Source organism: Ambystoma mexicanum, chromosome 11 (assembly GCF_040938575.1).
Source record: "Ambystoma mexicanum isolate Mex_15411 chromosome 11, UKY_AmexF1_1, whole genome shotgun sequence".
Lineage (NCBI taxonomy): Eukaryota > Metazoa > Chordata > Amphibia > Caudata > Ambystomatidae > Ambystoma > Ambystoma mexicanum.
In genome coordinates, this window is record NC_090934.1 from 386,406,563 (window position 1) to 386,434,402 (window position 27,840).

At 41.3% G+C, this 27,840-nt stretch overlaps 1 protein-coding gene across 1 annotated transcript in view; it reads right to left on the reverse strand.

Annotated features, from left to right (window-relative positions):
* The window catches only part of NDUFS3 (NADH:ubiquinone oxidoreductase core subunit S3), a 211,143-nt gene that overhangs the window by 140,920 nt on the left and 42,383 nt on the right, over positions 1-27,840 (reverse strand). Inside the window, exon 2 of the mRNA XM_069623098.1 lies at positions 11,696-11,761. Within this exon, the coding sequence (XP_069479199.1) occupies positions 11,696-11,761 (66 nt within the window). The remainder of the gene's footprint in view (positions 1-11,695; positions 11,762-27,840) is intronic.

The window sequence follows — 27,840 nt, forward strand, 5'->3', positions numbered from 1 at the left end:
GGGAGAACCATCATAATGACGAAGCAGAGAGTCATAATGACATTCTCCTAATAGACCGGACATCTGAAGAACTAAGGAATAAAATAAGTAAAAAGCCTACAAACCGGATTGTGGAATTAACCACACATACTATAGATCCTCAGACTGAGAAAACACAAGGGAATGTAAATTATAGCATATTCGAACAACAGACACAGAATAATTCAACTAAAACAAAAACGCTAGCAGCAAAAAAGCAGACCAAAAAACAACAAAGGGGATCTAGAGCATTTCTTAGGAATCTAGCTGAAAGCGGTAAGGATAACATCAAAAAAATCACAGCCCCAAAAACACAAAGAAATAAAGCACAGTAGACCCAGTAATAAAATAAAGTGACACTGGAATTAGAGGAATAGAAGAATCCAACCAAACCCAAGAAATAATAAGAGATGGCGATAACATCTGGCCCGTTAGTGCTTTAACAAGTGAAGAAGGAAACATTGAATCCTTGTTGAACCTTTCCACATATTCAATACACGAATCAGAGAATGCTAAAAAAGAAGACAAAATAGGAAACGAGCAACAGGAACCACAACCAAATCCCGCATCTATGCTTGTGATCGACTGCTATGAGGAAACCATCACAGGATCATATATATCAATTGAACTATCGTGTGAAGAAATTTCTGATGGAGATCTGTATACAGGAAATAGCACCCTGAACACAACAAGACTAGAGAGATCAGAACAGGAACAACAGCCTGAAGTAACAAACAAAGATAGTTATGAACGATCTGAACGAAAAAAGAAACAAGTCAGGAATAAAGAAAGATTGCAGCTTGAACAACCACAATTTGTAGACCCTTACTACAAAGAAAGTGTAATCAGACTAAAGCTGGAAGGAAGATCGGAAAAAGAGGCTAACATTGTGATGAATAGAACCAATCTATTACGCCTCTTTAAGACAATTCCAAAACTGGAAAGGTTAAAATCAAAAGATCTGAAATTAATTGAATTTAGAGATGAACAAAGATTGGATAAAATCTGGATATACTGTTACTCAAGGGAATTGCAGAGTTTAATATCATCATGTACTGAAGAACTGGAAGTAAGAGAATTCAGAGTGTCAAATTACGACAAATTTGCCAATGAAACGAAAGAAATATCCATCATGACTCAGCAAGAGAGTAACAGAACATACTCTGACATCAGTAGTGTTGTAAGCAATTCATACTATGAAAATAAAGGATGGAATGAAAAAGAGAAAGAAAGATGGTACAAGGATGAGCAAAAAAGAACGAATCCAAGACAACGACAAAACACCTAACAGATGGAATTTTGAAAAATCACCCTTCTGGCGGGAAATTAGTATGGAAAAGAGTAAACACGAGGAAACAAAAAAACCGAGACAATAACCACGAACAGGAAACAACAAACAAACAGTAACACTATGTTCATGGAATACTAGGGGACACTTGCATCTTTTCCAAATGGAACGACCTGAGCTGAACTCAGTAGAAGTGATATGCTTACAGGAGACATGGCTAACAGCGCCCCCAGTATGCAAAGGATTTCTTATATACATGAACCCTGCAATTAACAACAATGGAGGCAGATCATCGGCAGGACTTATTACCTTAATCAGTCAAGACCTGGCAACAGAAATTATCGAATATCAGAACATAGGAAATTGGGCACAAAACACCTTAGTCAAAATGAAAGCGATGACACAACCACAGAGTAATAAAGAGACTACAAGGACTCAACACTTAAACATCACCAATGTATATTGGAATCCAAGGAAAGTGCCAGAAGAAACGGTAATAGATACTATCTTTACTAAGATAGACAACATCGCACAGGAGTATCAAGATGTCGAATTTATATGTGGAGATTTCAACTTGCATCTATTTGACGATAAAGGAGAACCAGTAGAAGACCAACTGCTGGAACATAGAGCACGAAGGTGGATAACAGAGACACGCAATAGAAACTTGGAAAGATGGGATGCCCTCAATGCAGCAACAAAACCGATACCAACATGGTCAAGAGGAAAAACCAAATCAATTATCGATTATATCTATACTAGTAAGGGAATTACTCAAGCTAAAATCAAAGCCAAAAATCTATTTAGCGAACATAGTGACCACCATATACTAAAGCGCTCATGGCAAATGAACAAAGGAGAACGACTCAAAATAAATTTACCCAATCTGACACTATCAAGTAGAATGAATCGTTTGAGAATTCCACATAACAGATTAAATGAAATCACAGAAACATTAACGAATTCAAAGAAAGAAGATTCCAATAAAATTAATTATGGATGGTTAACCAACCAATTCCAAATGAAGCAGCGATTGAATCATTACTCAAAGCCAGAACGAAAATATATTTATAACAAAGTTATCGCAGAAAAGAAAAAGGAAAAAAAAGGGATCATTAAAAGAGCACAAAAGGAATCTCCACAAACCAAAAAAAGAATAATTGGCCAAGCAAAACAAAAATTCAAAAACTGGCATAAAAATGCTAAAATGATGCAAGATCAAGAAAACGCTGAATCTATGATGGCTTCCCTTAAATATTGTAACACCAGACGTTTATGGGAACTCTTGAAATCGAATAAAAACTCAGAGGATGCAATGATAGTGGATGTCCCAGAAGCCGCTACGAAGAAAGACCAACAGTAACGAATAAAATTCAGCAACACACGCAAAGGTCATGGAACATAAGATAGGATATTGATGAAATTACCAACAGAATAAAAAAACTAAATACATCAAAAGCCCTGGGGCCGGACGTCATGTCAAATGCCACATTAAAACAAAACCCTGAAGTTTGGGCACAATTCTGTGGTAAAATTATAGTCCTGATTAACCGTACGAAAAATGTCCCCGATTCCTGGAAAATGGCAACACTAATCCCAATATATAAACAAGGATCATCTAAGGAGCCAAAGAACTACCGACCGTTGGTGCTCCTGGACCCGTTTTTGCCAACCTTATACTGACAAGATTAAACATTTGGGCTAAACAAACAAAACATCAAGCAGTGCGACAAACAGGATTTGTGCGTAATGTCGGTAGAAATATAAATCTTGTGATCTTAAATCTGATGAAACAGGAAGCGGAAAGAACAAAAACTAATACAATAGCAGCGTATGTCGACCTGAGCCTAGCCTATGATAAAATCAATAGAGACTTGCTTTGGAACAAACTTGAACAATGGAGATGTCCTAGCGACATCCTAGAACCAATAAAACTCTTGTACACTAGCACAAAAATACAAGTGTGAATGACATCGGACGGAATAATAACAAAGCAAATTAACACCTGGTATGGCTTAAAGCAAGGGTGTCCGCAAGCAGCTGCACTGTTCACGTCGGATTTTGAAGAGTCCATATGTACACCAAGCATTAATCCGCCGAAATTAAATGCCACTGCAGTACCTTGTTTGATATATGCAGATATTATTCCATTAGCAAAAACACTGTGCGGATTACAAAAAGCCCTAAACAAAACTCATGAATACATGGAAAAAATTTAACAATAAACATCAAGAAAACAAGAATTTATCTGACAAAGAAGAAATCAAAAGGGAATAAAACCTTTAATTATTACCTCCAGGAAAAAAAAAATGTATCCAGGTCACAACTTATAAATATCTAGGGCTATGAATCAATCAATCACTGACAGAAGCGCCATGGGCAGAACAGTTAAAAGCTAAAACCAGAATGCTGGCCAGACAAGGTCTGTCAATACATAAGAAATTCGGGAAATTTTCTCTCATACCAGTTGTAACATTTTACAAGTAAAAGGTGACAGCGATCCTTGCATATGGTGCTGAAACTATGATCAACCATGACAGAACCATATGGATGAAACTGGAGGCGATTTATTGGTGGAAAGTACCAAGTCTACCCGAGAACATGCCAATGACACATTCGTTATGAACTGGGCCTCCAATCACTAGAATCAATGATAGAATGGAAAATATTAGATCTATTCAGGAAAATGAACAGCGAAGAAAAGATACCGGCATTGGAAATATTAAGAACTTCACAAGAACACGTTAATGATGCTACACTAAACAAATGGAAAGAAGCGTCTATGAGTATATGTAACAAAAAAGGTATTACATTGGATACTATGACGAAAATGCCTCAAATCGCAAAAAAGAAGCTGAGCCGAACGGATTGGATCGAAACTCAAGAGCAGAAAGACTGATATAAAATGACACTGAAATGCGAGGGAGGCAAGATCACTCAACCAACTTCCATGCTACCTACAATTATACCCGGATCGAAGAATTAGAGACATGTTTTTAAGATTCAGACTGAACCTACTTCCAACAAGAGAAGTTCAGGGGAAATGGAGCCAAAATAAAAGTGCAAATAGCGACTGCAGATTCTGTCAAACAATAGGAAAAACAGAAACTCTCTATCATGCGATTATGGAATGCGAGGCACTAAATCAAAAAAGACTGCTCTTCAGCGACAAATATCTTAGTGCCACAGTAGAAATGGAAAAAGAAGAAAGAAAGAGTCAAATCTTGATGGGAAATAATAGAAAGATGGTTGCAACCATAGTTCACTTCTGGGAAACTATTATGCTGGAAAACAGTAATGAAGAAGTATAAAAGACAAAGATGTTGCCGTTTTTTATAAGGAAAACAATGTAGATTGAATGTGAAGGTTCAAGATGTAAACCAAATGCATTTTAATAAAAAAATAAAAAAAATAGAACTTTAACTTACACATTACTCTAGACCAATTTTTATATATAATTATAATGCACCCAAAGTTGCTACCTATCGAATGACCTTGAAGGATGAAAGGCTGAGTTGGCCTTGCTGGGATTCAAACTTGCAACCTGCAGATCACACACAGATCTCAGCAGCAAGTGATATAACTGCAGAGCTATCCTGTCAGTAATATATTCCATCAGAACCCCCAGAAAGAAACTGGTAATAGATTTGTCTGTTTGAAGCAATCGTTTAGCGATAGCTCCCACCCGTTCGTATAGAGTCCACTGATGCTATATAAAATAGCTGGTGTTATATTACCAACTAAGGAGACAGACAGGGAGAAATATGCTTGTGCATGTGCTCAGGACAGCGGTATCCCACCTCTTTATTTTCGAAGCCCCACAAACTGGGTAACAAAGACTGGAACCCGGCTTGAACAAAGATTGTCTGCATTCAGTATATTTCGCAGAGCAGCAGTAAGGAAGCCCTGTACGTAACTGTGATCGCTCAGACAGCAGGAGAGAGGAGGTTCGGGGATTTTCTTCAGACACAGCTTTTAGCAGCGCCAAGGCACACCTACCTCGCCTGAGTCACAGAGTGGATGCTTCGAGTACACCAGACTCTCCAAGGTGTAGTGTGGCAGAGTAGCCCAGGTCTTAAGAGGATGCATCATCCATCTTACAATGGTAGAGGCGGAAGTTAGGGAGCCGGTCCCAAGATAGGCAGCAGCAATAAAGAAAGTGATACCGACAGAGGGCACTAAAGTACTACTTCTCTCAGATTTCCGCTTGGTGATCTTCGGATAAATAAGACTGCAACAGGAGAAGAACCGCGTGTTTACTCAGACAGCTGCAGCTCAGGACTGTTTGTTCAGAGTCAAAAGGGGCAAAGAGTGAAATTCCGGGGTGGAGATAAACTTCCTTTGCTAGTTGCAACTTGCTGAGTTTGTAATAAAGGTCTTGGTTTCTCTGAAACGTTCACAGGACCAGGCAGCACTGAGTAGATGGGGTGATGGTGGAATTTAAAAAGAAGCTCAATGTCTGTTACTTTAAAGAACCTGTATATGTTTTTGCTACGGTCTCCCCCACCACCCTCATCCAGGATCCCCCCTCCAGGTTTTGAGGCTAAAAGGAATTAGAGTTTAAACAATAGGAGACCAAGTCTGGGGCTATAATAAAATGAAAAGTATTCAAGGTAATTTTCGTAGGTGGGGTAGTGAGGCTTTCCAAATATCTCTGGAGGGAAACTATCAGAGTAAGTCTTCATTGGGTACTCTACATCCGTCCTCCTATATATTTAGACTCACTATCAGAGAGACAAATCTCCCCACGATAGATTACTGCAAACTACTAACAGTTAAACTCGCAAGTGCCCCAGATGACTCCATCAGCATCCACATCCTTCATCAGTCGCCAGGCCACAGCCCCACCTTTCAGGATAACAATACGCACATGTTAGGGAGTTGCATCAAACCCACATCCCGATCCTTCATACTAGGGGACTTCAATTTAGGGCGTATTGATCCAACAGACAATATCGCAATAGTGGTTGCCAAAGCCCTCTCAGACATTGGCTTCAGCCACCGGATGGCAACACCCACCCATTATAAAGGAAGAGCCCTAGACTAGGTAGCAGACCTACAAAACCTTATATCCACCCCCTCGGCCTCGCCATGCCCCTGGTCAGACCACTACACCGTTATCTTTACACTCTGGCTGAAAGCCCCCCCCCCTTCCCTCCGCAGCCCTACCTACTGCCATCTCTCAAAGCATATGTACAATTTCTAGGGAATACATCGCACAGCTCCTAACCCTGCTCAAACCAGAAAATCTCCCCTCCACCCTGGCCAGTTTGTACTCCAGCACCTTAACATCCACCATTGACCAGGTGCCCCCCACACCCCCCCTATTGCTTAGGAAAGCCAAACCAGTCTAACATGCCAACGCCTGGTTCACCCCCAATCTGCAAGCCCACGCACCAAAACAACAAGAAGGGGTTTGGAGAAAGAAAAAAAAAAACTAAAAGCCGCCTTCTATTTCTTATCCAAAGAATACAAACAAGCTACCATTGCCGTCAAATCAACAGACTAACTCTAGAATCACCAATGCTCGCTCTAGCCCTAGAGATCTCTTTCAAATCTTAAGATCCTCATCCACCCCACTACCAGTCATCTCCAAAGATGAATTATAGTGCACAGCTATCCAGAACGCTATGCAAACAAAAATCTCCTCGCTCCAACAAATAATCATGTTAAAACAAGCCCTCATCTCCACACCCACATCCCCACCCCCACCCCCCCCCCCCCCACTGCTCACCCCATTCCAATTCAGAGAAGTATCAGAATCAGAAACAGCAAAAAAGCTAAAACCATCCAAATGCAAAAGGAGACATCTGCCCCAACATTATTAAACATTGTGCTGAAGACATAGCACCATTCATCACCAGATGCATCAACTCATCCTTCACATCATACTCGGTCCCTGATACACTGAAAGAATCCTGGGTGCGCCCTCTGCTGAAGATGGCGTCACTAGACCGTTCAAACCCCAACAATTACTGCCCTTTCACCACTGAACCATTCCTACAGAAAATCCGGGATAAAGCAGCCCATGACCAAATCCAGTCATTGCTAGAAACAAACCATATCTTAGGCTTACGCCAATCAGGTTTCCAGCCAGGACACGGTACTGAATCAGCTCCAGCAGACCTAAAAAAAAAAAATCAACTTGATGCCTTCAGAGACGAAGGCAAACCAACCATTCTTCTCCTCCTAGAACTCTCCGCCGCCTTCAAACAGGCCAACCACTCAACCCTCTGCAAGCACCTCACTCAATCTGCCAACTTTTTCCTTGAAGCCTCAACCGGGTTAGCCTCCTTCCTAGAGGGCATATCCAGGAGCGTCTTCTCAGAAACAGCATGCGCTCCCCCCATCCCCTGCAGAGTGCCTCAAGGATCCGGTGTAACCCACTCCCTTTACAACATCTTCACAAAACCCTTATTTGACCTCCTGGACTCCCTGAGCATAACATATACAAACTATGCAGATGACACCCAAATGCTCCTCCCACTGTCTGGGTGCTACAACACAGATTCGACCATGATCAACAATATTTACTCAACCATCCAGGCCTGGATGGCCACCAACCTCTTATGCATAAATGATGACAAAACCGAGATCCACATAACAGGTTCCCCAGTGTAAAGGACCGGTAGGGGGTGGTCTGTACTTCTGCTCTCTATATGGTAGAGGGGAGGCACAGAGGACCCCAGCCTAGATTCTCTATTCGGTAGCTATGGTCGAGCAATCAAGGCCTAGCTTCTCAGGAGGTGATGCAGGCTGGTTCTTAAGTACAGTGTAGTCCCCAAGCCCCCACAAAGGAATGTCCACACACTGTATTGGTTAGAACACAGTCTTTATATAATCAATATTCAAGGTTATGTACACTTATCATAATAACTCACTTTGTACTTAGGAAAATCAACAATGGCAAATATATACAATTCTAAAGTGGTACCACCCTTTGTATTAGATCTCATTAAAGTGCATCAACAATACTGTAACAATGTCACACAGATCAATAGAGTGAAACCAGCAATAGAGAGAGGAGAGAAAATAAGATGGTTGAGCAATAGGCAGAATACTGGCCCCTACCACTAGACACAGTTCTGTGTGGAGACCCCCCCCCCACCTGGGCAACCTGTAAAATAAAGATATAGCACAAGCCCAGTCCATATATTGTTCTGCAAGTCTTATTCCCTCCTATAATGTTTTTACCCCCCCAATGTACCTGGTGGAGTCGAGTTCTTCGAAGAGGCGTCGACAGATCCTTCTTGAGCGACCCCGTTTCAAGCGGGAGTCACGGATCGTCGAGAAGCGTCGAGGAACTCGGCGTTCGGCGGCGGGGAATCGACGGCCCTTCTTGAATGCCTTCCCTTTCAAGCGGGAGACACGGGGCGTCGAACGTCCGACGGAGAACACGGGTGAACGGCGTCGATGAGGCGGCAGCTTCGTCCGAGCGGTGCTCGTCGGCGTCCTGCAAGGAAGAGGCGTGCGGGGCACCTCGGTGACAATAGTTCTGGACCTCAAAGATTGTGGAGACGGGGGCCCAGCAAGGGCGTCGAGTCATTCGAGTCTTTGTGGTCTTCGGGTGGCGGGAAACCCACCGGCAGGTTTCTCCTCGGCGCGTTGGTCGTTCCCTACTTTCTCCAGCAGGACAAAGCGGTCGACGGTGCGGGCGAGGGAGTCCTTCGATTTGAATGTTCTTAGGCAAAGGAGCGGGCGGCTCCGGTCGTCGGCGGCACGGCGTCAAGTGGTCCCCACGGCTGGGCAACACAACTTCGACGGGCCTCCAGCGGTTACACAAACCTGCGAACCCTGGTCGACGGCAATGGACTTCGACAGCGGCGATGTCCGGGTGCTTCACTTCGATCTCCTCGGCGGTCCCGTCTCGGGTCGGCAGCCTTTCGAGGGTCTGACTTCCAGGGCGCTTCGGCGAAGATGGAGCGGTGCTCGATGGTCCCTCGGAGCACGGGAAGAGGGCGCCTTAACAGGTCCTCTCTCGGGTCAGTCTTCGACGATTTCGGCAGCCTTCGGATCGGTCAAAGCAAATGCAGCAGCAAGTCTTCTTCCAGCTGGGCGTCGAGGATCAGCAGTTCCAGTTACTCTTAGAGTGGAGACTCAGCTCCAGAACGCTTCTGAACAATTACCAGTGGTGAGAGGTCCCCAGATATACTATTCTGTCTCTCATCCACACTGCTGGCACACACTCAGCAGCCAATCATACAGAAGGGCATTCATGCAGTCAGTCAGCCAATCAGGCACACAGTGCATTCAGGCCACACTCCTCCCTTTCAGACACTCACAACAAGGAATGTGGATTGGGACAAGTACCCAGCCATTCAACACTACACACTGCATTCAGGCCAGTTTCGGGCAGGGCTGTCTCAGTCTTTGTCTCTCATGCCAGAAACCAGACAACCACAACAAGGAGTGTATATTGGTCACACACTCCATTCACCCAAGTCCCACCCACAGGAGGTACCCACAACATACAGTCACTGGGAAGGCTCCAGTCAGTCTAGCTGGGCCTTCACAACAACACCATATATGGAATTTCCACCCAACAGCCAGTCAGGGGGAAGGGACAGAGTCAGGGCTTCTCAGGACTTTGGGAAAACAAGGTAACAGGCAATAGAAAGCAAGAGGCCACAATGGCCATCTTGGTTCCTATCAGGAATCAACTGATTCCAATGGCAGGGCCTGGGTATCCCAAAATGGAGGACACTCAGAGCACCTGTCACATTCAGCATAGTGCTGCCACCAGCCTATACCCTGCTCTGTGGGTCACACACAGGTGCCCGAAAACACACACTAGGGGCACAGGGTTGCACCCCCACCCATGGGTGCCATAAGGGTATCCCATGGGTCTGTACACCAAACCAAAACTAGGTAGAGCTGCACTGCCAGGAGTCCCACATGGACTCCTGGGCAGAAACCACGACAGAACACACTATGAAAAAGGACTACAGGACAAGGACAGGGAGGCCCTGTCCTTCCAATGCCTTTCCAGCATCACACCCAGCCATGCTAAAAAAGCTCAATCCTAAATTCAAAGAATTCATGGTAGACGGCATCCAAATTACTGTCCCAAGTAAAAACTTTAGAGGTTTACCTGGATGCAGCCTTCTCCCTATCCAGACAAGTGAACGCAATTGCATCATCCGCTGCACATACCACCAAACTCCTCAACACAGCAAGACAATTCCTCATGCCAGCCAACTGCCTCACCATAGCCCGAGCCCTCGTAGATTACTGTAACGCGCTCTTCGCAGGGACATCACAAGACATCACAACGGAACATCCAAAAACTCCAAGTAATCCAAAATAATTTCTGCATGAGCAGCTCTGAACATCCCAAGATGAGAGCATATCTCATCATCAAGAAAAAAGGTACACTGGATCCCATTAATGGGAGAATCATCTTCAGACCCCTCTCCATTACGCATAAATGCCTAGCCAAGGAGGCCCTTGAATACCAGTTGCAAAACATTAAGCGGATCAAATCCACCAGACCCGCAAGATCCTGCCATGCTAACAGCCTAGTGCCCCCTATCTTCAAGAAACTCGCTGAAGGAGGTTCAAGCTTCCCATCACTTGCCATGCATCACTGGAACACACTCGCCTCATCCTTAAGGGCAGACAAATCATACTGACCCTTAAGGAAGGCACTAAAGACTTGACTCTTAGCCTAACAGTCGCCCTATTGGACTCTCAAACTGTTTTTCCAATGCTATGTTTCACCCTACATGTAACTGGTTTCGCAACAGCGCCCTGATGCCTGAGGGTTGAGGTGCTATACAAATGCAAAAAAATAAATAAAATATATTCCGATTAATAAAACAGATTTAAAATAAAAATGCAAGACATCAGACCAATTGTTGTCAGGGAAAGCCTCTGCAGCTGAACGCCCTTGCTTACCTCATACCAGTTATACTTCCTTTCTGGGCAATGCTGCAGACTGGCCACCCCTGGATTGCAACACACTAGTTGCCCTGGTTTATTTCCTATGCCTTTTGCTTCCTCTCTTTTTCCACTTCGATATCAGAAGTGTCAGGCTCCTTGCATATAACCACTTACCTTCAGAAACTAGCAGGCCTAGGTCCACTCAAAGGAACCTCAAACACCTTTCTGAAACTTTGTAACTGGAGTACCCAGGAAAGATAGCTCAGCCTTTCACTTACCTGGCATGGGATACATTCCTAAGATATTGCACTGTTCACTGTAAGCACATTAAACTCCTCCAAGAGGGAAACGCTGCATCATTTCAGTGTTGCCATTTGCATTATTTGCATGTTAGTGACTACTTTTCAATCCTCCTCTGTGATAATCTCAAGAAAAGAGTTGCACTCCCACCTCTCGTTAATCAAAACACAGAATGCAAACAATAAACTCAAACAAACAGCAACTTACGTTTCGTTTCCGTAGTCGTTCCCTGAAGTCTAGTTTGTAAGGAAGCAGAAGGGCGGTAGGCAGCAACTGTAAGAGACAGCCCAGAGTTAACTTCAGTGCTAGTGAGTACAAAAGCCCTTTTAGCACAGATCAGCACAACATGGACTCTTCGTAATGCAGGCATTCATTGTTGGTACTACAAAGAGTCATTCAGCCAAAGGACACCTACTACTGTAGGCACATCCCTGGAGTCAATTACGAACTGTCACTTCAAGCACAGGGTGTCATTAAATAAAGTCTTGGTCACTGCAGACACATGCCTTGGGCCAAACGACGGTGGTAATCACGGGCATGTATGTCCCTTACAACTCAGACCCATTGCTGTATCACTGAAACTTGATGTATACATATTACAGACACAATCATGAATGCAAAGTACCCTTCACACAGCAGGCACACACTTTCCAGAAAAAAGCCTCAGACAATGTAGGCGCATCACTTCGGGCCCACAGCATCCACTATCCAGGGGTCTGCAACCTGTGGCTCGCCAGATGTTTTAGACTGACTCCCATGATTCCTCCCATTGATATTGCTGGCTAGGGCTGATGGGAGGTGTAGTCAAGAATATCTGGAGAGCCAAATATTGCAAACCGCTGCATTATCGCTACAGACACATGCCTTGAGCCAAAGGACCCCAGTCACCACAGCACGTCCCTTACAAGCAGACCAGGGCGGTCATCACCGAAACTTGCATGTATACATATTACAGACACATGTATCCATGAAAAATAACCTCATCACTGCAGGCACAGACATCCCGGCAAATAATTCCTGGTCAATGCAGGCACGTCGCTCCAGACACATGGCATCCATCACTGCAGGGACAGCCCTTGATAAAACAGAATCCCAGTTGACTATGCCACATCCTCTATACTGCAGCAGGTCAGTACTTTCAAAGGGCCCCCCATCACTTTCATTGCAGCCACCCACATATCTTACAGGCAGGTGGGCAAAATATGCTCCAACCAGGGAACCAGATTAATGGGACATCTCGCACATTGTGTAAAATAGGTTTTGCAGGTCTATCCTTGGTTTAGCCGGGTTTCAACGAGCAGAAGCCTAGTGTGAGGAAAAGCATACTTCACATGAACGTAATCAAATAAATGACAGACAGCTTGGCTAGCAACAGTTTTAGTGATTGAGCTAGCCCCACATGAAGCGTTTAAAACCTTAGATTTTGACATAGGAAACATCACAATATTTGGCAAATATCAAAATAAAGCACTGGGAAATGTGAAAGAAGGTAAACGCAGATTAGGATTCAGATGCTCCATTCCCAAAGTCACTTCCCCCCGCATTTAAGACGCATTGACTCACACACAGCCTTCAGGAAAGCTGTTAAAACACTACTATTTGTATAAACTGCCCATTCCGGCTTTGCTGGACATAAGTTACCTTACCTAAGCGCGTAAACACTGTACCTGTACTTGTATTCTGCACCCTGCTTTGCCTTCGCTCCTTATAACCATGAGCCAAGCATTCTCTGTGTAACAAACACTGTTAACAGTCTTCCTGTAACTTCAACACCATGCCACTGTACTCGAGTTACGTTATTCATGCCTGTAACCTGCTTTTCTATTCTTTTTTTAATTATTATTATTTTTATAACTCAATCACCCATGTACTTACTACTGCACCCTGGTTGGCCTCACTCCCTGTAACCATGAGCAAAGCCCTCCCTCCACCTGTAACTAAGACATTTTCTGCAACAGCCCCTCGATGCCTATGTGCTGTAGCGTTACAAATATAAATAAAATAATTAAACAACTGGTACTTCATAACACATTTATTCTGATCCATTTATTTTTTTATAATGCTCATAAACAGCATCTGGGTGGAGATTTTAATTGCAAAATGATTTCCGGAATGATTGATTCCACATTCCTCCATCGTCTCTTCTTGGTGGTCTTTACTATTCGATAAAGCATTTCATATTGCCGTCTAGTTTCTTTATACTCATTCACGCGTTTGATGCTTGAGAAAGCTGAAGCCGCAGGAGAAATGCATTTGCTTAAACATTACAGTTTTCTGCAAGTAGCATCAGTGGCATTATTTCACCAAATTCACAAGCGGTGCAGGAGAGATCTAACGCAACAATTGTCCCCTCAACAATATCACACGAAGGGACAGCCAGTGTATTCTTTTTAAACACATTATAAACCTGACGATGCATAAAGCTAATAAACAGCGATTACTAATTGGCACCAGCAACTGTTAAAAATACAAAAGCTAAATGCATACTGCCTTATACTAGATCAGTAATAAAAGTTAAACTAAACTAGGGGATTGCAAAGCGGTCCATGCAGTTTGCAAACATACACCGAGCAAGCATTTGCCACAACAAAATCACTTGAATCAGCCCTGGCTCCCGTGCAGGAATTTTGTTTGCATTCCGGGAATTGCTATCTTGTATAATGAAAAAGGCAAAAACATCAAGACCCCGTTCTTTACACATGATAATGATCCAGAACGGCTGGATCCAAAGTCTGTAATATAGCCATTAGACCATACCTCCCGTCAACATTAATTTTGGTGTAATATTTCACTTCAAACTGGTGTTCAGTGAGTTGCCAATGGTCCAACAGTTTTCATTATATGGGGATACCTAGATTAGCACCGGAATCGTTTGGTTCTAAAGTCGACAACTAGACAGATAGTCTGCACCGTCCCTCTTTCCTCCCATGTCCATTCTTTTTGATTTAATGTACTCCTTTATAGTGATGTCCCATTTATGTGTAAACACTGCCAAATTTGGCAGATAACGTAACTGCAGGACAGGCAACAAAAATGTCGCACACAATTTTCGTCAAGAGAAGCAGGCCAGGATTAGAACGTATATGCTTTGGTTCCAAAATCCACAGATTAGTCACAAATCCACATACTTCCAAGTTTTCCTTTTCCTTTTGATTTAACTAAACACTTTATACTAGTGTTGCCCTTATTTAAATGAATCCCACTTTTAGTAAACTGAAGGGCATAAAGATCAAGGGATTTGGCCAAGATTACCGGGAATAGCTCAAGTGCAACAAGCTCTCTGGGGCATGGGGGTGGAAACAAACTGTTGTGAGCCGTGGGATCGATACAGCGGTCGACCAGAGTCTGCCCTTCACCAATCCCTTATCCAGAGAAGGTATTACAGTGCTTACAAAGTGCAGGATTCCTGTATGAAGCAATATGTAATCTGCCAAACTATTATTACACAATTTTTGTAAAGTGTGGAAGCTGCCATTAGAACGCAGATCTTCTGGTTCCAAAAATTGCAAATTATTCACAAGACCTTTTGTCCCCTTGCCTTCATTTCCACTCCTTCCTTCCCTCTTCCACTATGCCATGTGGGCTGGTGGTCATGTACAAGGGGGAGTATGGATGGAAGGCAGCGCTGTCTCCGCAGATGTAGGACTACAAGATCATAAGGGGGATTTGGAGGTGCATTTGTTTACTATTATTGGTGTGTGCCTGGGCTGGTGTTGGTGGAGCATGGTGCTATGCCTGGGTGGGAAATGGATTAGGATTGAGAGCAGGAAACTGCAAGTGCGTGGAGTGAAGTATGGGCATGTGTGTTGGTGATTGAGTGGGTAGAGTAGAGCTATGTGCATGTGGGGCTGATGGAGGTTGGACATGTCCATCTGAGGTTATGAGGTGGAGGGAGGTTGGAGCTAAATCTGTGGGCTATGGGGGTAGATCGAGTGTGAGACTGTCTGGGGTTTGGATGATTGGAATGTGGATATTTGCTTCTGGGGCAGTTAATGGAGGAAGGGAATATACATTGATGGTGGGGCAATATCTGTGCAAACTGGTGGTGGAAAAGAGTTGCATACACTAGAAATAGGATGTCTACACTGTTGGTGTGATTCTGCATGAAACCATTATGGACAATCTCTTTGATGTGCTTCATTGAGAATACAGGAAACAGCCACTGTTGCTAAAACCACGCCTGCAATAACTACTAAATTACACACTGCCAACTGACGAGTATAGCAAATTCCTTAACATGAGTATTGCTAACTGGTGGGATGGTCATGATGGCTCCTGTCTCATGAAGTCAATATTGCTCATTAGTTGCCTGCTCATTACTGCAGATCACTTGCCTGGTGGTTTAAATTCAGAGGAACGACCCCAAGTCTTCATTCTGTCAGATGGTCATGCTTACGATTACCCTCGTATGACACCATTATTTGTTTGTAAAGGTTAGTAATGTGGGTCTAATTGGTCAATGCAGCTAAAAGTGTCCTTGAAATGCAGAGTTTGGATCTGAATTTTAAAATGTACTGAGTGAGGAACTTCTTGAGTGGGGATCTCATAAAGTGTACTCTCGCGACCCGTATGTTAGTACTATTAAGGTTGGCAATGGTTTTCTTATTTTCTTATTTTATTCTTGTGTCGCAAGGATGTAGGTCAACACGGAGACAGAGTCCCTCAGCTCCGTTTGTAAAGTAAGCAGTAGTTTGTTTGTGCCTACACCTCTTTGCGCCAAATTTCTGATGTGAATGAATAAAAGTACGTAGTCAAGTTTCTTCAAGTATATTTTCTTAATTTATTTGATATATGTTCTGCCCATATGGATGACACGTGTTTCGGCGTTTCATTGGCGCCTTTTTCAAATCCGGGCTGAATGCAAGCGTAACATGTAATAAAACAAAACACAAAATATAACATATGAAATAGCATTTTAGCATATTTTGTAACACATTTAGTAGTTAGAATAGTGACTTAGGCTGTGTAGTATATCCTTTTAGCATTCTCAAATTGCATGAACACCTAAAAGTGCAGCACCTCTTAGTTACCTCAAATGGTTAAAAATAAATCCATTACAGTGACTATGTTAGTTTTTTAAAATTAAATTTGTGCAATCCGAAAAAGAAGTAAGTATGGGATGGCATGGACCTAACAATTTTTGGCTGTCAGAAAAGCATGTAAATTTGTTTTCTTACCCTTATTGAATGTAATGCGAATCTCCCTTTCCTTATTTCCGGGAATTAGTTTTTAGTTGAAGTGTATCACGGTAGTTCCAGGGTTAAATCCCACCTAGAACAAATTTGGTTGTTCTATTATACTAACATTAGCCTTTTAACCTTCTATCGGATTGATTCTTTATGCAGGATTCCCTGGCATATATTTAGACACATTTTAAACTCTAGTAAGCATGACTAGTAACATCTTTCTCATTGCATTTATGTAAAAAGTGCTATTCATATTTGCAATCCTCCAATCGCATTACATATCCTTGGTCTCATGCATTCTGTTACTCTAGCGGTCACTAGGAATTACTTTTTCAGTTACAATGACTGGTAACCGATTTGCTCCCCATTTGTGTTTACCAAAACACCCTTTCGCGTGAGTTTGAAATCCCAACCAAAATATATTTTGTTTTTATGCCACTCGGCATCAAGCGTGCTGAATTCTACATTGAGCATGCTTGTAGCGGTGGTCTTTCCACCCCTTAAAAGCGCTTACCTACAAAATTCTCTTGCTCATGCCTCAAGCATCGGGGGTCCCGTTTTGGTTCTGGCAAATCCTTGTTCATAAAGAGTTACAGATTGCTAGTCCCTCTTTCCTTTTGTTCATTTACAAAATTCGGCGGCCATACTTTGGGCTGAGTTTTAGTAGCTGGGGGTCGCGTAACTACGCAAGTCCTTTTTTCCTTTTTGATGTTTAAAATGATCTGTTGCATTTGTGTTTAGTGTAACATTGATTTGAATTTAAACTTCCGTATTTATCTTGCGCGGCTGATCTGTTACTTATTATTATGTCCAAATTTACAAAAATTAAAGTTAAAGGAGTAACTAATTTTTCACTATGTTTATTAGTATTTTTTTCCCTCCCCCCCCCCGCAATCTCTTTATATTATGTATACCTAAGACAGTTTCCTGTTGGGAATGGTGCATTATGGTAACTTTAGTTTTCTTCATTGACCATTATTTTCTCACTATATTTAATTAGCATTCTTTTCACAATTTCAGAATGGTGCATTGTGGTACCTGTGGTTTGATGTAAATTTCGCCTCTCTCATCTGTTTAACTTTCATCTGATTAGCGGTTTCGCCCATATAGGATCTCCCCATGTGTATATCTAAAACATATGATTTAACAGTGCACATTCTTTTCACAATTTCAGAATAGTGCATTGTGGTACCTGTGGTTTGATGTTAATTTCGCTCTCTCATCTGTTTAACTTTCATCTGATTAGCGGTTTCGCCCATATATAGGATCTCCCCATGTGTATATCTGAAGCATATGTTTTAACATTGCAGTATTCAATAATATTTTTCTATGCAACAAATTATAATTGAACAAAATAGAAAACAGGAAAAAAAACATTTTTGTAATTAATGAAAACATTTGCAATATTCATAACAAGAGTCCTGTATATTATCATTTTTTTTGGTTTTGTTTCTGCTATTTCTCTGCTACTTCTCCAGCATCACAAAAAGTGAATCATTTCATTGTCTGAATTTAATCCATGTTCCAATGTTTGAAAATGACAGATTAATCTGGCTTCTTCTTGCCTTAAGCAAAGTTCTTGATTTCCTCCTCGTTTGCCCATTTTGACTCTTTTCAGTCCAATAAATCTAATGTCTTTTTTATTTTGCATTTGGTGTTGGTTTTGCCAATGAACAGATAACGGGAGGTTTTTGTCTTGACTTCCTATGGCTGAAATATGTTCTCTAATTCTAGTCCTTAACTCCCGAATGGTGCTCCCAATGTAGAGCAGATTACAGACACATATCACTGCGTAGACCACATGTTTGGATCTACAATTAATTTGTTCCCTAATCTTTGTTTTGACACCTTCTTGGTTCGTAAAAGTAACTGTTTCTTGTAGTGCATAGTGGCACATCGAACAGAAGCCACATTTCCTGAAACCTGACTGTGGTTGTCGTAACCATGTTTGTGATCTTGTTTCTTCTTCCTCCTCTTCGGACATCATAGAAGGACTCAACATGTTTTTCAGAGTTCTGGCTTTCCTATAAATTATTGTTGGATAATCTTGTATGTGTTTCTCGATATGTGGGTCTAGTTTTAATAGATACCAGTTCTTTTTTAGGACTTTTTTAATTTCTTTGTTGTTTGCACAATATGCCGTAATAAAATGAATAGTATCATCTGGTTGTGTACTTTTGCTGCTTTGAGATAATGTTGATTGTCTGGTCATGTTTTTGGCTTTCATTTTTGCAGTTTTAATTGATTTTTGTGAGTATCCTCTGGCCTTAAATCTGTCTGATAACAGTTGACATTCACTCTCAAAATCTGATAATTCTGTGCAATTACGTCGTGCTCTAATGAACTCTCCTTTCGGAATGTTGTAGATAACCGGTTTATGGTGGCAGCTAGTCGCATACAATGTTGAATTGACTTCCGTCTCTTTTCTGAATGTTTTTGTGTGTAATTGTCCTGTGGATACAAAGATGGTTAGATCCAAACAGTTAATTTCCGTTTTGCTGCTTTGCCCAATAAATTCTAGGCCAAATTCATTGTCATTTGCTTGGTTTAGTAAAGACTCCAGTTCTTCCGGTGTACCGTTCCAAATAATTAGTACATCATCGATGTACCTTAGCCATTTGATTATTTTGTTCTTGAACTCGGGTATTTGGTATATGTGTAGGTCTTCAAACATTCCCATTACAATGTTGGCAAGGGCTGGGGCATATTTAAAAACAAGACTAATCTAAAAATCTTACAGCAAATGAAATTCTTGCCATAAGAAAATTACAATCAAATCATCAATTGGTTATCAAGGAAGCGGACAAAGGTGGCAACATTATAATAATGAATAGAGTGGATTACATAAAGATGGCTATGAACCACTTGGAAAATCCAGAATGTTATGAGAAATGAATAGGAAATCCAATACCGAAAATAACACAAGATTTGACAAGCCTTATTAATGCCTGGCACCAGCAAGGACTAATAACTGATGAAGAGCAGACACACCTACGGGTAAATAAACCTACAATTCCAACCATATACTTTCTTCCGAAAGTTCACAAGAAATATGACACTATCCCAGAAGGAAGGCCTATTGTAAGTGGCATAGGTTGGGCGACAGAACCTATAGCGGAATATATTGACAATATAATAAGACCTGAAATACCTAAAATACAGGCATATCTGAAAGACAACAGATGCCATTAAAATTGTAGAAGAAATTCAGTGGCAAGATACATACTTATTAGCAACATGGGACGTCAAGGCTCTATATACATCTATTAAATACGAATTGGCCCTGGAGGCAATGGACTATACTTTCAAAAATAGATCTGCGTCATTTTTCAACTCTGCATGCATGCTTAAAGAAATGCTCATGATAACTTTAGAGAATAATGTTTTCATTTTCAATAATCAGTTTTTTTCGACAAATACGTGGAGTCGCAATGGGCGTTAAATATGCCCCAGCCCTTGCCAACATTGTAATGGGAATGTTTGAAGACCTACACATATACCAAATACCTGAGTTCAAGAACAAAATAATCAAATGGCTAAGGTACATCGATGATGTACTAATTATTTGGAACGGTACACCGGAAGAACTGGAGTCTTTACTAAACCAAGCAAATAACAATGAATTTGGCCTAGAATTTATTGGGCAAAGCAGCAAAACGGAAATTAACTGTTTGGATCTAACCATCTTTGTATCCACAGGACAATTACACACAAAAACATTCAGAAAAGAGACGGAAGTCAATTCAACATTGTATGCGACTAGCTGCCACCATAAACCGGTTATCTACAACATTCCGAAAGGAGAGTTCATTAGAGCACGACGTAATTGCACAGAATTATCAGATTTTGAGAGTGAATGTCAACTGTTATCAGACAGATTTAAGGCCAGAGGATACTCACAAAAATCAATTAAAACTGCAAAAATGAAAGCCAAAAACATGACCAGACAATCAACATTATCTCAAAGCAGCAAAAGTACACAACCAGATGATACTATTCATTTTATTACGGCATATTGTGCAAACAACAAAGAAATTAAAAAAGTCCTAAAAAAGAACTGGTATCTATTAAAACTAGACCCACATATCGAGAAACACATACAAGATTATCCAACAATAATTTATAGGAAAGCCAGAACTCTGAAAAACATGTTGAGTCCTTCTATGATGTCCGAAGAGGAGGAAGAAGAAACAAGATCACAAACATGGTTACGACAACCACAGTCAGGTTTCAGGAAATGTGGCTTCTGTTCGATGTGCCACTATGCACTACAAGAAACAGTTACTTTTACGAACCAAGAAGGTGTCAAAACAAAGATTAGGGAACAAATTAATTGTAGATCCAAACATGTGGTCTACGCAGTGATATGTGTCTGTAATCTGCTCTACATTGGGAGCACCATTCGGGAGTTAAGAACTAGAATTAGAGAACATATTTCAGCCATAGGAAGTCAAGACAAAAACCTCCCGTTATCTGTTCATTGGCAAAACCAACACCAAATGCAAAATAAAAAAGACATTAGATTTATTGGACTGAAAAGAGTCAAAATGGGCAAACGAGGAGGAAATCAAGAACTTTGCTTAAGGCAAGAAGAAGCCAGATTAATCTGTCATTTTCAAACATTGGAACATGGATTAAATTCAGACAATGAAATGATTCACTTTTTGTGATGCTGGAGAAGTAGCAGAGAAATAGCAGAAACAAAACCAAAAAAAATGATAATATACAGGACTCTTGTTATGAATATTGCAAATGTTTTCATTAATTACAAAAATGTTTTTTTCCTGTTTTCTATTTTGTTCAATTATAATTTGTTGCATAGAAAAATATTATTGAATACTGCAATGTTAAAACATATGCTTCAGATATACACATGGGGAGATCCTATATATGGGCGAAACCGCTAATCAGATGAAAGTTAAACAGATGAGAGCGAAATTAACATCAAACCACAGGTACCACAATGCACTATTCTGAAATTGTGAAAAGAATGTGCACTGTTAAATCATATGTTTTAGATATACACATGGGGAGATCCTATATGGGCGAAACCGCTAATCAGATGAAAGTTAAACAGATGAGAGAGGCGAAATTTACATCAAACCACAGGTACCACAATGCACCATTCTGAAATTGTGAAAATAATGCTAATTAAATATAGTGAGAAAATAATGGTCAATGAAGAAAACTAAAGTTACCATAATGCACCATTCCCAACAGGAAACTGTCTTAGGTATACATAATATAAAGAGATTGCGGGGGGGGGGAGGGAAAAAAATACTAATAAACATATTGAAAAATTAGTTACTCCTTTAACTTTAATTTTTGTAAATTTGGACATAATAAGTAACAGATCAGCCGCGCAAGATAAATACGGAAGTTTAAATTCAAATCAATGTTACACTAAACACAAATGCAACAGATCATTTTAAACATCAAAAAGGAAAAAAGGACTTACGTAGTTACGCGACCACCAGCTACTAAAACTCAGCCCAAAGTATGGCCGCCGAATTTTGTAAATGAACAAAAGGAAAGAGGGACTAGCAATCTGTAACTCTTTATGAACAAGGATTTGCCAGAACCAAAACAGGACCCCCGATGCTTGAGGCATGAGCAAGAGAATTTTGTAGGTAAGCGCTTTTAAGGGGTGGAAAGACCACCGCTACAAGCATGCTCAATGTAGAATTCAGCACGCTTGATGCCGAGTGGCATAAAAACAAAATATATTTTGGTTGGGATTTCAAACTCACGCGAAAGGGTGTTTTGGTAAACACAAATGGGGAGCAAATCGGTTACCAGTCATTGTAACTGAAAAAGTAATTCCTAGTGACCGCTAGAGTAACAGAATGCATGAGACCAAGGATATGTAATGCGATTGGAGGATTGCAAATATGAATAGCACTTTTTACATAAATGCAATGAGAAAGATGTTACTAGTCATGCTTACTAGAGTTTAAAATGTGTCTAAATATATGCCAGGGAATCATGCATAAAGAATCAATCCGATAGAAGGTTAAAAGGCTAATGTTAATATAATAGAACAACCAAATTTGTTCTAGGTGGGATTTAACCCTGGAACTACCGTGATACACTTCAACTAAAAACTAATTCCCGGAAATAAGGAAAGGGAGATTCGCATTACATTCAATAAGGGTAAGAAAACAAATTTACATGCTTTTCTGACAGCCAAAAATTGTTAGGTCCATGCCATCCCATACTTACTTCTTTTTCGGATTGCACAAATTTAATTTTAAAAAACTAACATAGTCACTGTAATGGATTTATTTTTAACCATTTGAGGTAACTAAGAGGTGCTGCACTTTTAGGTGTTCATGCAATTTGAGAATGCTAAAAGGATATACTACACAGCCTAAGTCACTATTCTAACTACTAAATGTGTTACAAAATATGCTAAAATGCTATTTCATATGTTATATTTTGTGTTTTGTTTTATTACATGTTACGTTTGCATTCAGCCCGGATTTGAAAAAGGCGCCAATGAAACGCCGAAACACGTGTCATCCATATGGGCAGAACATATATCAAATAAATTAAGAAAATATACTTGAAGAAACTTGACTACGTACTTTTATTCATTCACATCAGAAATTTGACGCAAAGAGGTGTAGGCACAAACAAACTACTGCTGAATTTTAAAATGATCTGTTGGTAGGAATCCCATTAAACTGCCTTGAAAATGGTTATGGTTGCTTGCATACTTCGTCTCGAATTGGGAAATGCTTCACAATGAGAAGACTTTGCAGGTCTACTTACAGGCAAACAATCAATACATGCAGGAACATGACACAGAACCTCATCTACTACAGAATACCTTCTTCCAAGAGTACAACGTCCATATACCACGGGAAAAGCATGCTCCCAGCTACTGCCATCTAAAACACACTTGTTTTAGGAAAACACAAACCTTCAGATATTCTTATGCTCACTTGACCAGCCCCAATAACATTCAGAAAGTCTTAGGTGATACTCCTATGTGAGAAAAGTAATCCGGATCGACCTTATCCAACTACTCCCCTAGAAATAAATGTGTGCATTTACAGCAGATTTTGGAGTCAATAGGGCTATTTTTTTTTAAATTGTATTTGGTTAGTTCAAACCTTTACAAAAAACAATTTCAAGTAATCACATAATACACACAATTAAAAGAAGAAGATGCTAAGAGAAAATTTAAATAGTACACACATAGTTACCCAACAGGAAAACAAAATAGATTAAGAGAAGGGTAAACAAGTTCAATACATCAACAGAAGTTCTCCCTCAAGGTCTATTGATTGGATTGGTTCAGTGTGCACACAGCAGTTAGTAATACCACAAATAGAGCAGCATATAATAAAAAAGATCAACAATTACATTCACATCAGATATTGAATACTATCAGTTTTAGTCTAGAGACAGTTAATCCACAGACAATTCAAATAAAAACTTTAAAAAAAATCTGAATAAGTCCAAATTTTGCAGATCGCGTCAAGTTAAATAAAACTGAAAGAGATCCATTCCCTGCCAAGTATCAGTTTACCAGGTCTACATATTCAGCGATTTGACGAAACCAGCCAGGGCCAACCCTTCCCGTATATTAAAGTTTTCAAGACAATGTTTCCATATCATATCTTCAACATAGAGGAATGGATTCATTGCAAGTGGCCCCAGATATTGGGTTCGTAAGTCCAGTAGTGAGAGGCATTCAAGCACCAGATGCCTTATGGTTTCCAGTTTTGCCATAGAGAACCTACAAGTAGCTGAATCCGCCGTGATAAGCGATCTCCTAAGCTGGATTTCCCTAGTTTGTAGTAGGTTCCACCTCACCCTTAGTAGGATACCCCTGTAGTGACTATGAGGAAATTGTAATAGGATCCTAGTCACAGTTCCTCTTCGTCTGTGTTCATGTGTCAGGTGGCTCATAGATGGATAAGAGTGAAATGTATCAGTATTCTGAGACCAATCATAGTCCAATAAGGCTTGCTTAGCCTTAGTAGGGTTCGAGATCAGCGTTTCCACAGACACACCAATCTCATTTAAGATACATTCAAACCGAGTTCTGAAGGCCATTAATACAGATGAATGGTCCAAATTTCTACTCATTAGTTGGTATAGGGAATCAGGGATAGGTGCACTGATTTTTGAGTAGAGAACAAGGGAGGCCCATTGTACCCGTGCCCACAGCGACACCATGCCCAGCTCAAAATGGATGGCTGAGATCGGAATCATGTTAGGCACTCAGATTCTCCTCCGGATTATTCCCTCAATCCTGCTCAGGATTTTACACAGATTATCAGATCTTAATTCTAAACCATAGGTCAATGTAGACACAATTTTGCCTTCGAAGATAATCATTGAGGGTTTGAGGGAGAATCTGCCAAACTTTCGGTCAATTCTAATAATCTGAGCTTCTAAAAGTTTAGCCATGTGCAGCAAGATCTCATTAGCTATTTTAGGGCCTTTACAGGCAGAGAAATAGAAGCCCAGATACCGAACTGAATCCGATAGTTTCAGAGGCATGCTTCCAATGGTGCATACAGGTCCTTTAGTCATCCCTTTTGCTTTCTTAAAGGCAAGAATCTTAGTTTTAGTTGAGTTGATAATTAGCCCGTTGTCATTGGCATAGTTCTGAAAGTTGTTTAGAGATCTTTGCAGCCCAACTTTAGTGCAGTCAAAAATCAGTACGTCATCTGCATATATTAGACATATCATTTTTTCCTTACTGATCTTTGGGGCAACCAGCCCCTCTTTAGCCAGCGATAGTATTACATCAGAGAAGTACTGATTAAATATCTAATGGGCCAGGACGCACCCTTGCCTCACCCCCCGGTAGGATCGTACTCTCCTAGAGATGTCCCCGTTTTGACTTAAGTGGACCCGTATGCCACAGTTTACGTACACACCGCTAATGAGTCTTAACAGCCCATCAGGCAACCCCAATTTGGCAAGTTTGGACCATAATCTGCCACGGTTGATGCAGTCAAATGCGGCAGTTAGATCGATCGAGTCCATAGAAGTACAGCCCTTAATTTGAAGCCATGCCTCTTCCTGCACACACTTGAGTGCCAAGCCGTTAATGTTTGTGGAATGTCCCTTCCTGAAGCCTGTCTGGAATTGGGCCAACGGGTGATAAGTGGTAGCCCAGTCCTCAAGTGTAAGAGCAGGAATGCCCAAAAGATTTTACCATCGAGATTGGTCGATAGTTACTGGGATCGTCCTGCCCCCACACTTGAAGATAGGGACCACATGTGCCGTATTCCAGGAGCTCGGAGTGATCCCGATAGAAATGATGTCCTTAAACTCCAGATACAAGAGGTTCGTCCACAAATTACGGTCTCCTTTAAAGGTGTTATTTGTGAAACCATTAGGGCCGGAGGCAGGAGATGACTTGCATCTTGAAATTAGACTGTAAATAGTGGATAGATCCAGCTGAGGAACCCACGTGGCATTTCCTGTCATTTCGTTTATTGTCTGGCTATTGGTCTTCAGGTGCCCAAATCGGTCCTCATAGAATTGCACCCACTCTTGTCCAGAAATTGAGTTATGCTGGGATACAACATGATTAGGGTCTTGCCCGGTGACCAAGTACCATAACGAGCTGACTTCAGATTTAATCAAAATCCCTAACATCAATTCTGCATCTCGCTGTAGAGTGAGAGGTTTCCGGGATTTACAGAAATGTGACCTTTCTGGTCTGCTCATTACATGTAGCCTGTTCAGAGTTGGTACATTGTATCATTCGAATTTCCCTTCTCGTAACCCTTTTTTGCCATGGGTATGCCTATGTTGTTTTCTATGCTTACTACATGGTCTTGCCACAATACCACATACCAGGCCCCCAACAAGATTCTGGAATTCATTAGTATTGAAGCAATTAATCTTAGGTGGACAAATCAAGATTGTTCCTTACCTCGAGTTCAACAGATGAATATTACGGTCGGTCCATTTGAAAGCATTCCCAGCCACATTAGCAATTACTCGCGGTCGAGTCAGAAATTCCCTAATACAGACTGGCACGTAAAAGGAAGCCGTCAAGATAGAGTGATCACTCCAATCATTTTTCATCACCTCAAATGACTGGCATAGGTTCATAAGATAAGGATCAACAAAAATATAGTCAAAGAGGAACTTATCCCTCTATGCCACGTATGCCAGTCTAAAGGGGTGCGTTTGGTCTTCCTTCCCACTAGGGGCTGCAAACTACGCCCCTCAAGCACAACCTTCCACATTCTGCCCAGAGATCTCTTTACCTAATACCCACTAGCTAGGTCTTCAGAATTCCATAGGGAGTACTGGGGATCACAATCAGCATTAAAGTCACCCAGCACCATAATTCTCCCATTCACGTTTCTCTCAATCCAGACATCTATTTTATCACCTACATTTTCTACAAAGTCATCCAGAGGGGTGATACCCCTGTGCCAATAGATATTGAGGATCAATATCTTAACATTACCATCACTGGCGCAAAGCTCAATCCCCAGTGCCCCAAATGGCAGGTTCACAACTTTTTCCCCCACTTAAACCTAGTGAGTTATCGATTGCAATCATCAGACCCCGCCGAATATGTCCCGCCAATGCTTTCTTTCGCTGGCTGCACAAATACACTAAAACCATCCAAGATAGGGGCTGAGGTCAGTCATGTCTCTTGAAAGCAGATGCAATTAGCAAGTCTTAGGCTATTCACACATTCCCAATTCGAAAGAAGATGGACATTGCCTCTGGTATTCCAAGATTTGACAGTTAGCAAGTTGTAGGGCCAGTCCACTTATCACGGGACCAGTTTTTGCCACAGGGAGGAGATTATAGTTGCCCAATCCACATCTTTAAATTTCCCCTCTATCAGCATTCTTTGTTATTCCCAATTTTCCAGGCATACATGGGACTAGATTTGTTTTTACATCATGGGGGGGGGTCAGTTTCCCCCTTCTCTCCCTCCACCCGCTAGACTTCAAATCCCATCGAGGATAATGCCTGCCTCTATGTAAGGATAAGTTCAGGGGTGGACTGGCCCATACGGAACTCTGGAGATTTCCCGGTGAGCCTCTGCACCCTGGGCCTCTTTTTTTGTGTTATTTCCATATTTTCTCATAGGAAAAGCATTGGGCTTTCTGAAAATGTGTCATATGGGGGCCTCTTGAACTCCATTTCCAGGGCCTCTTTTGGTCC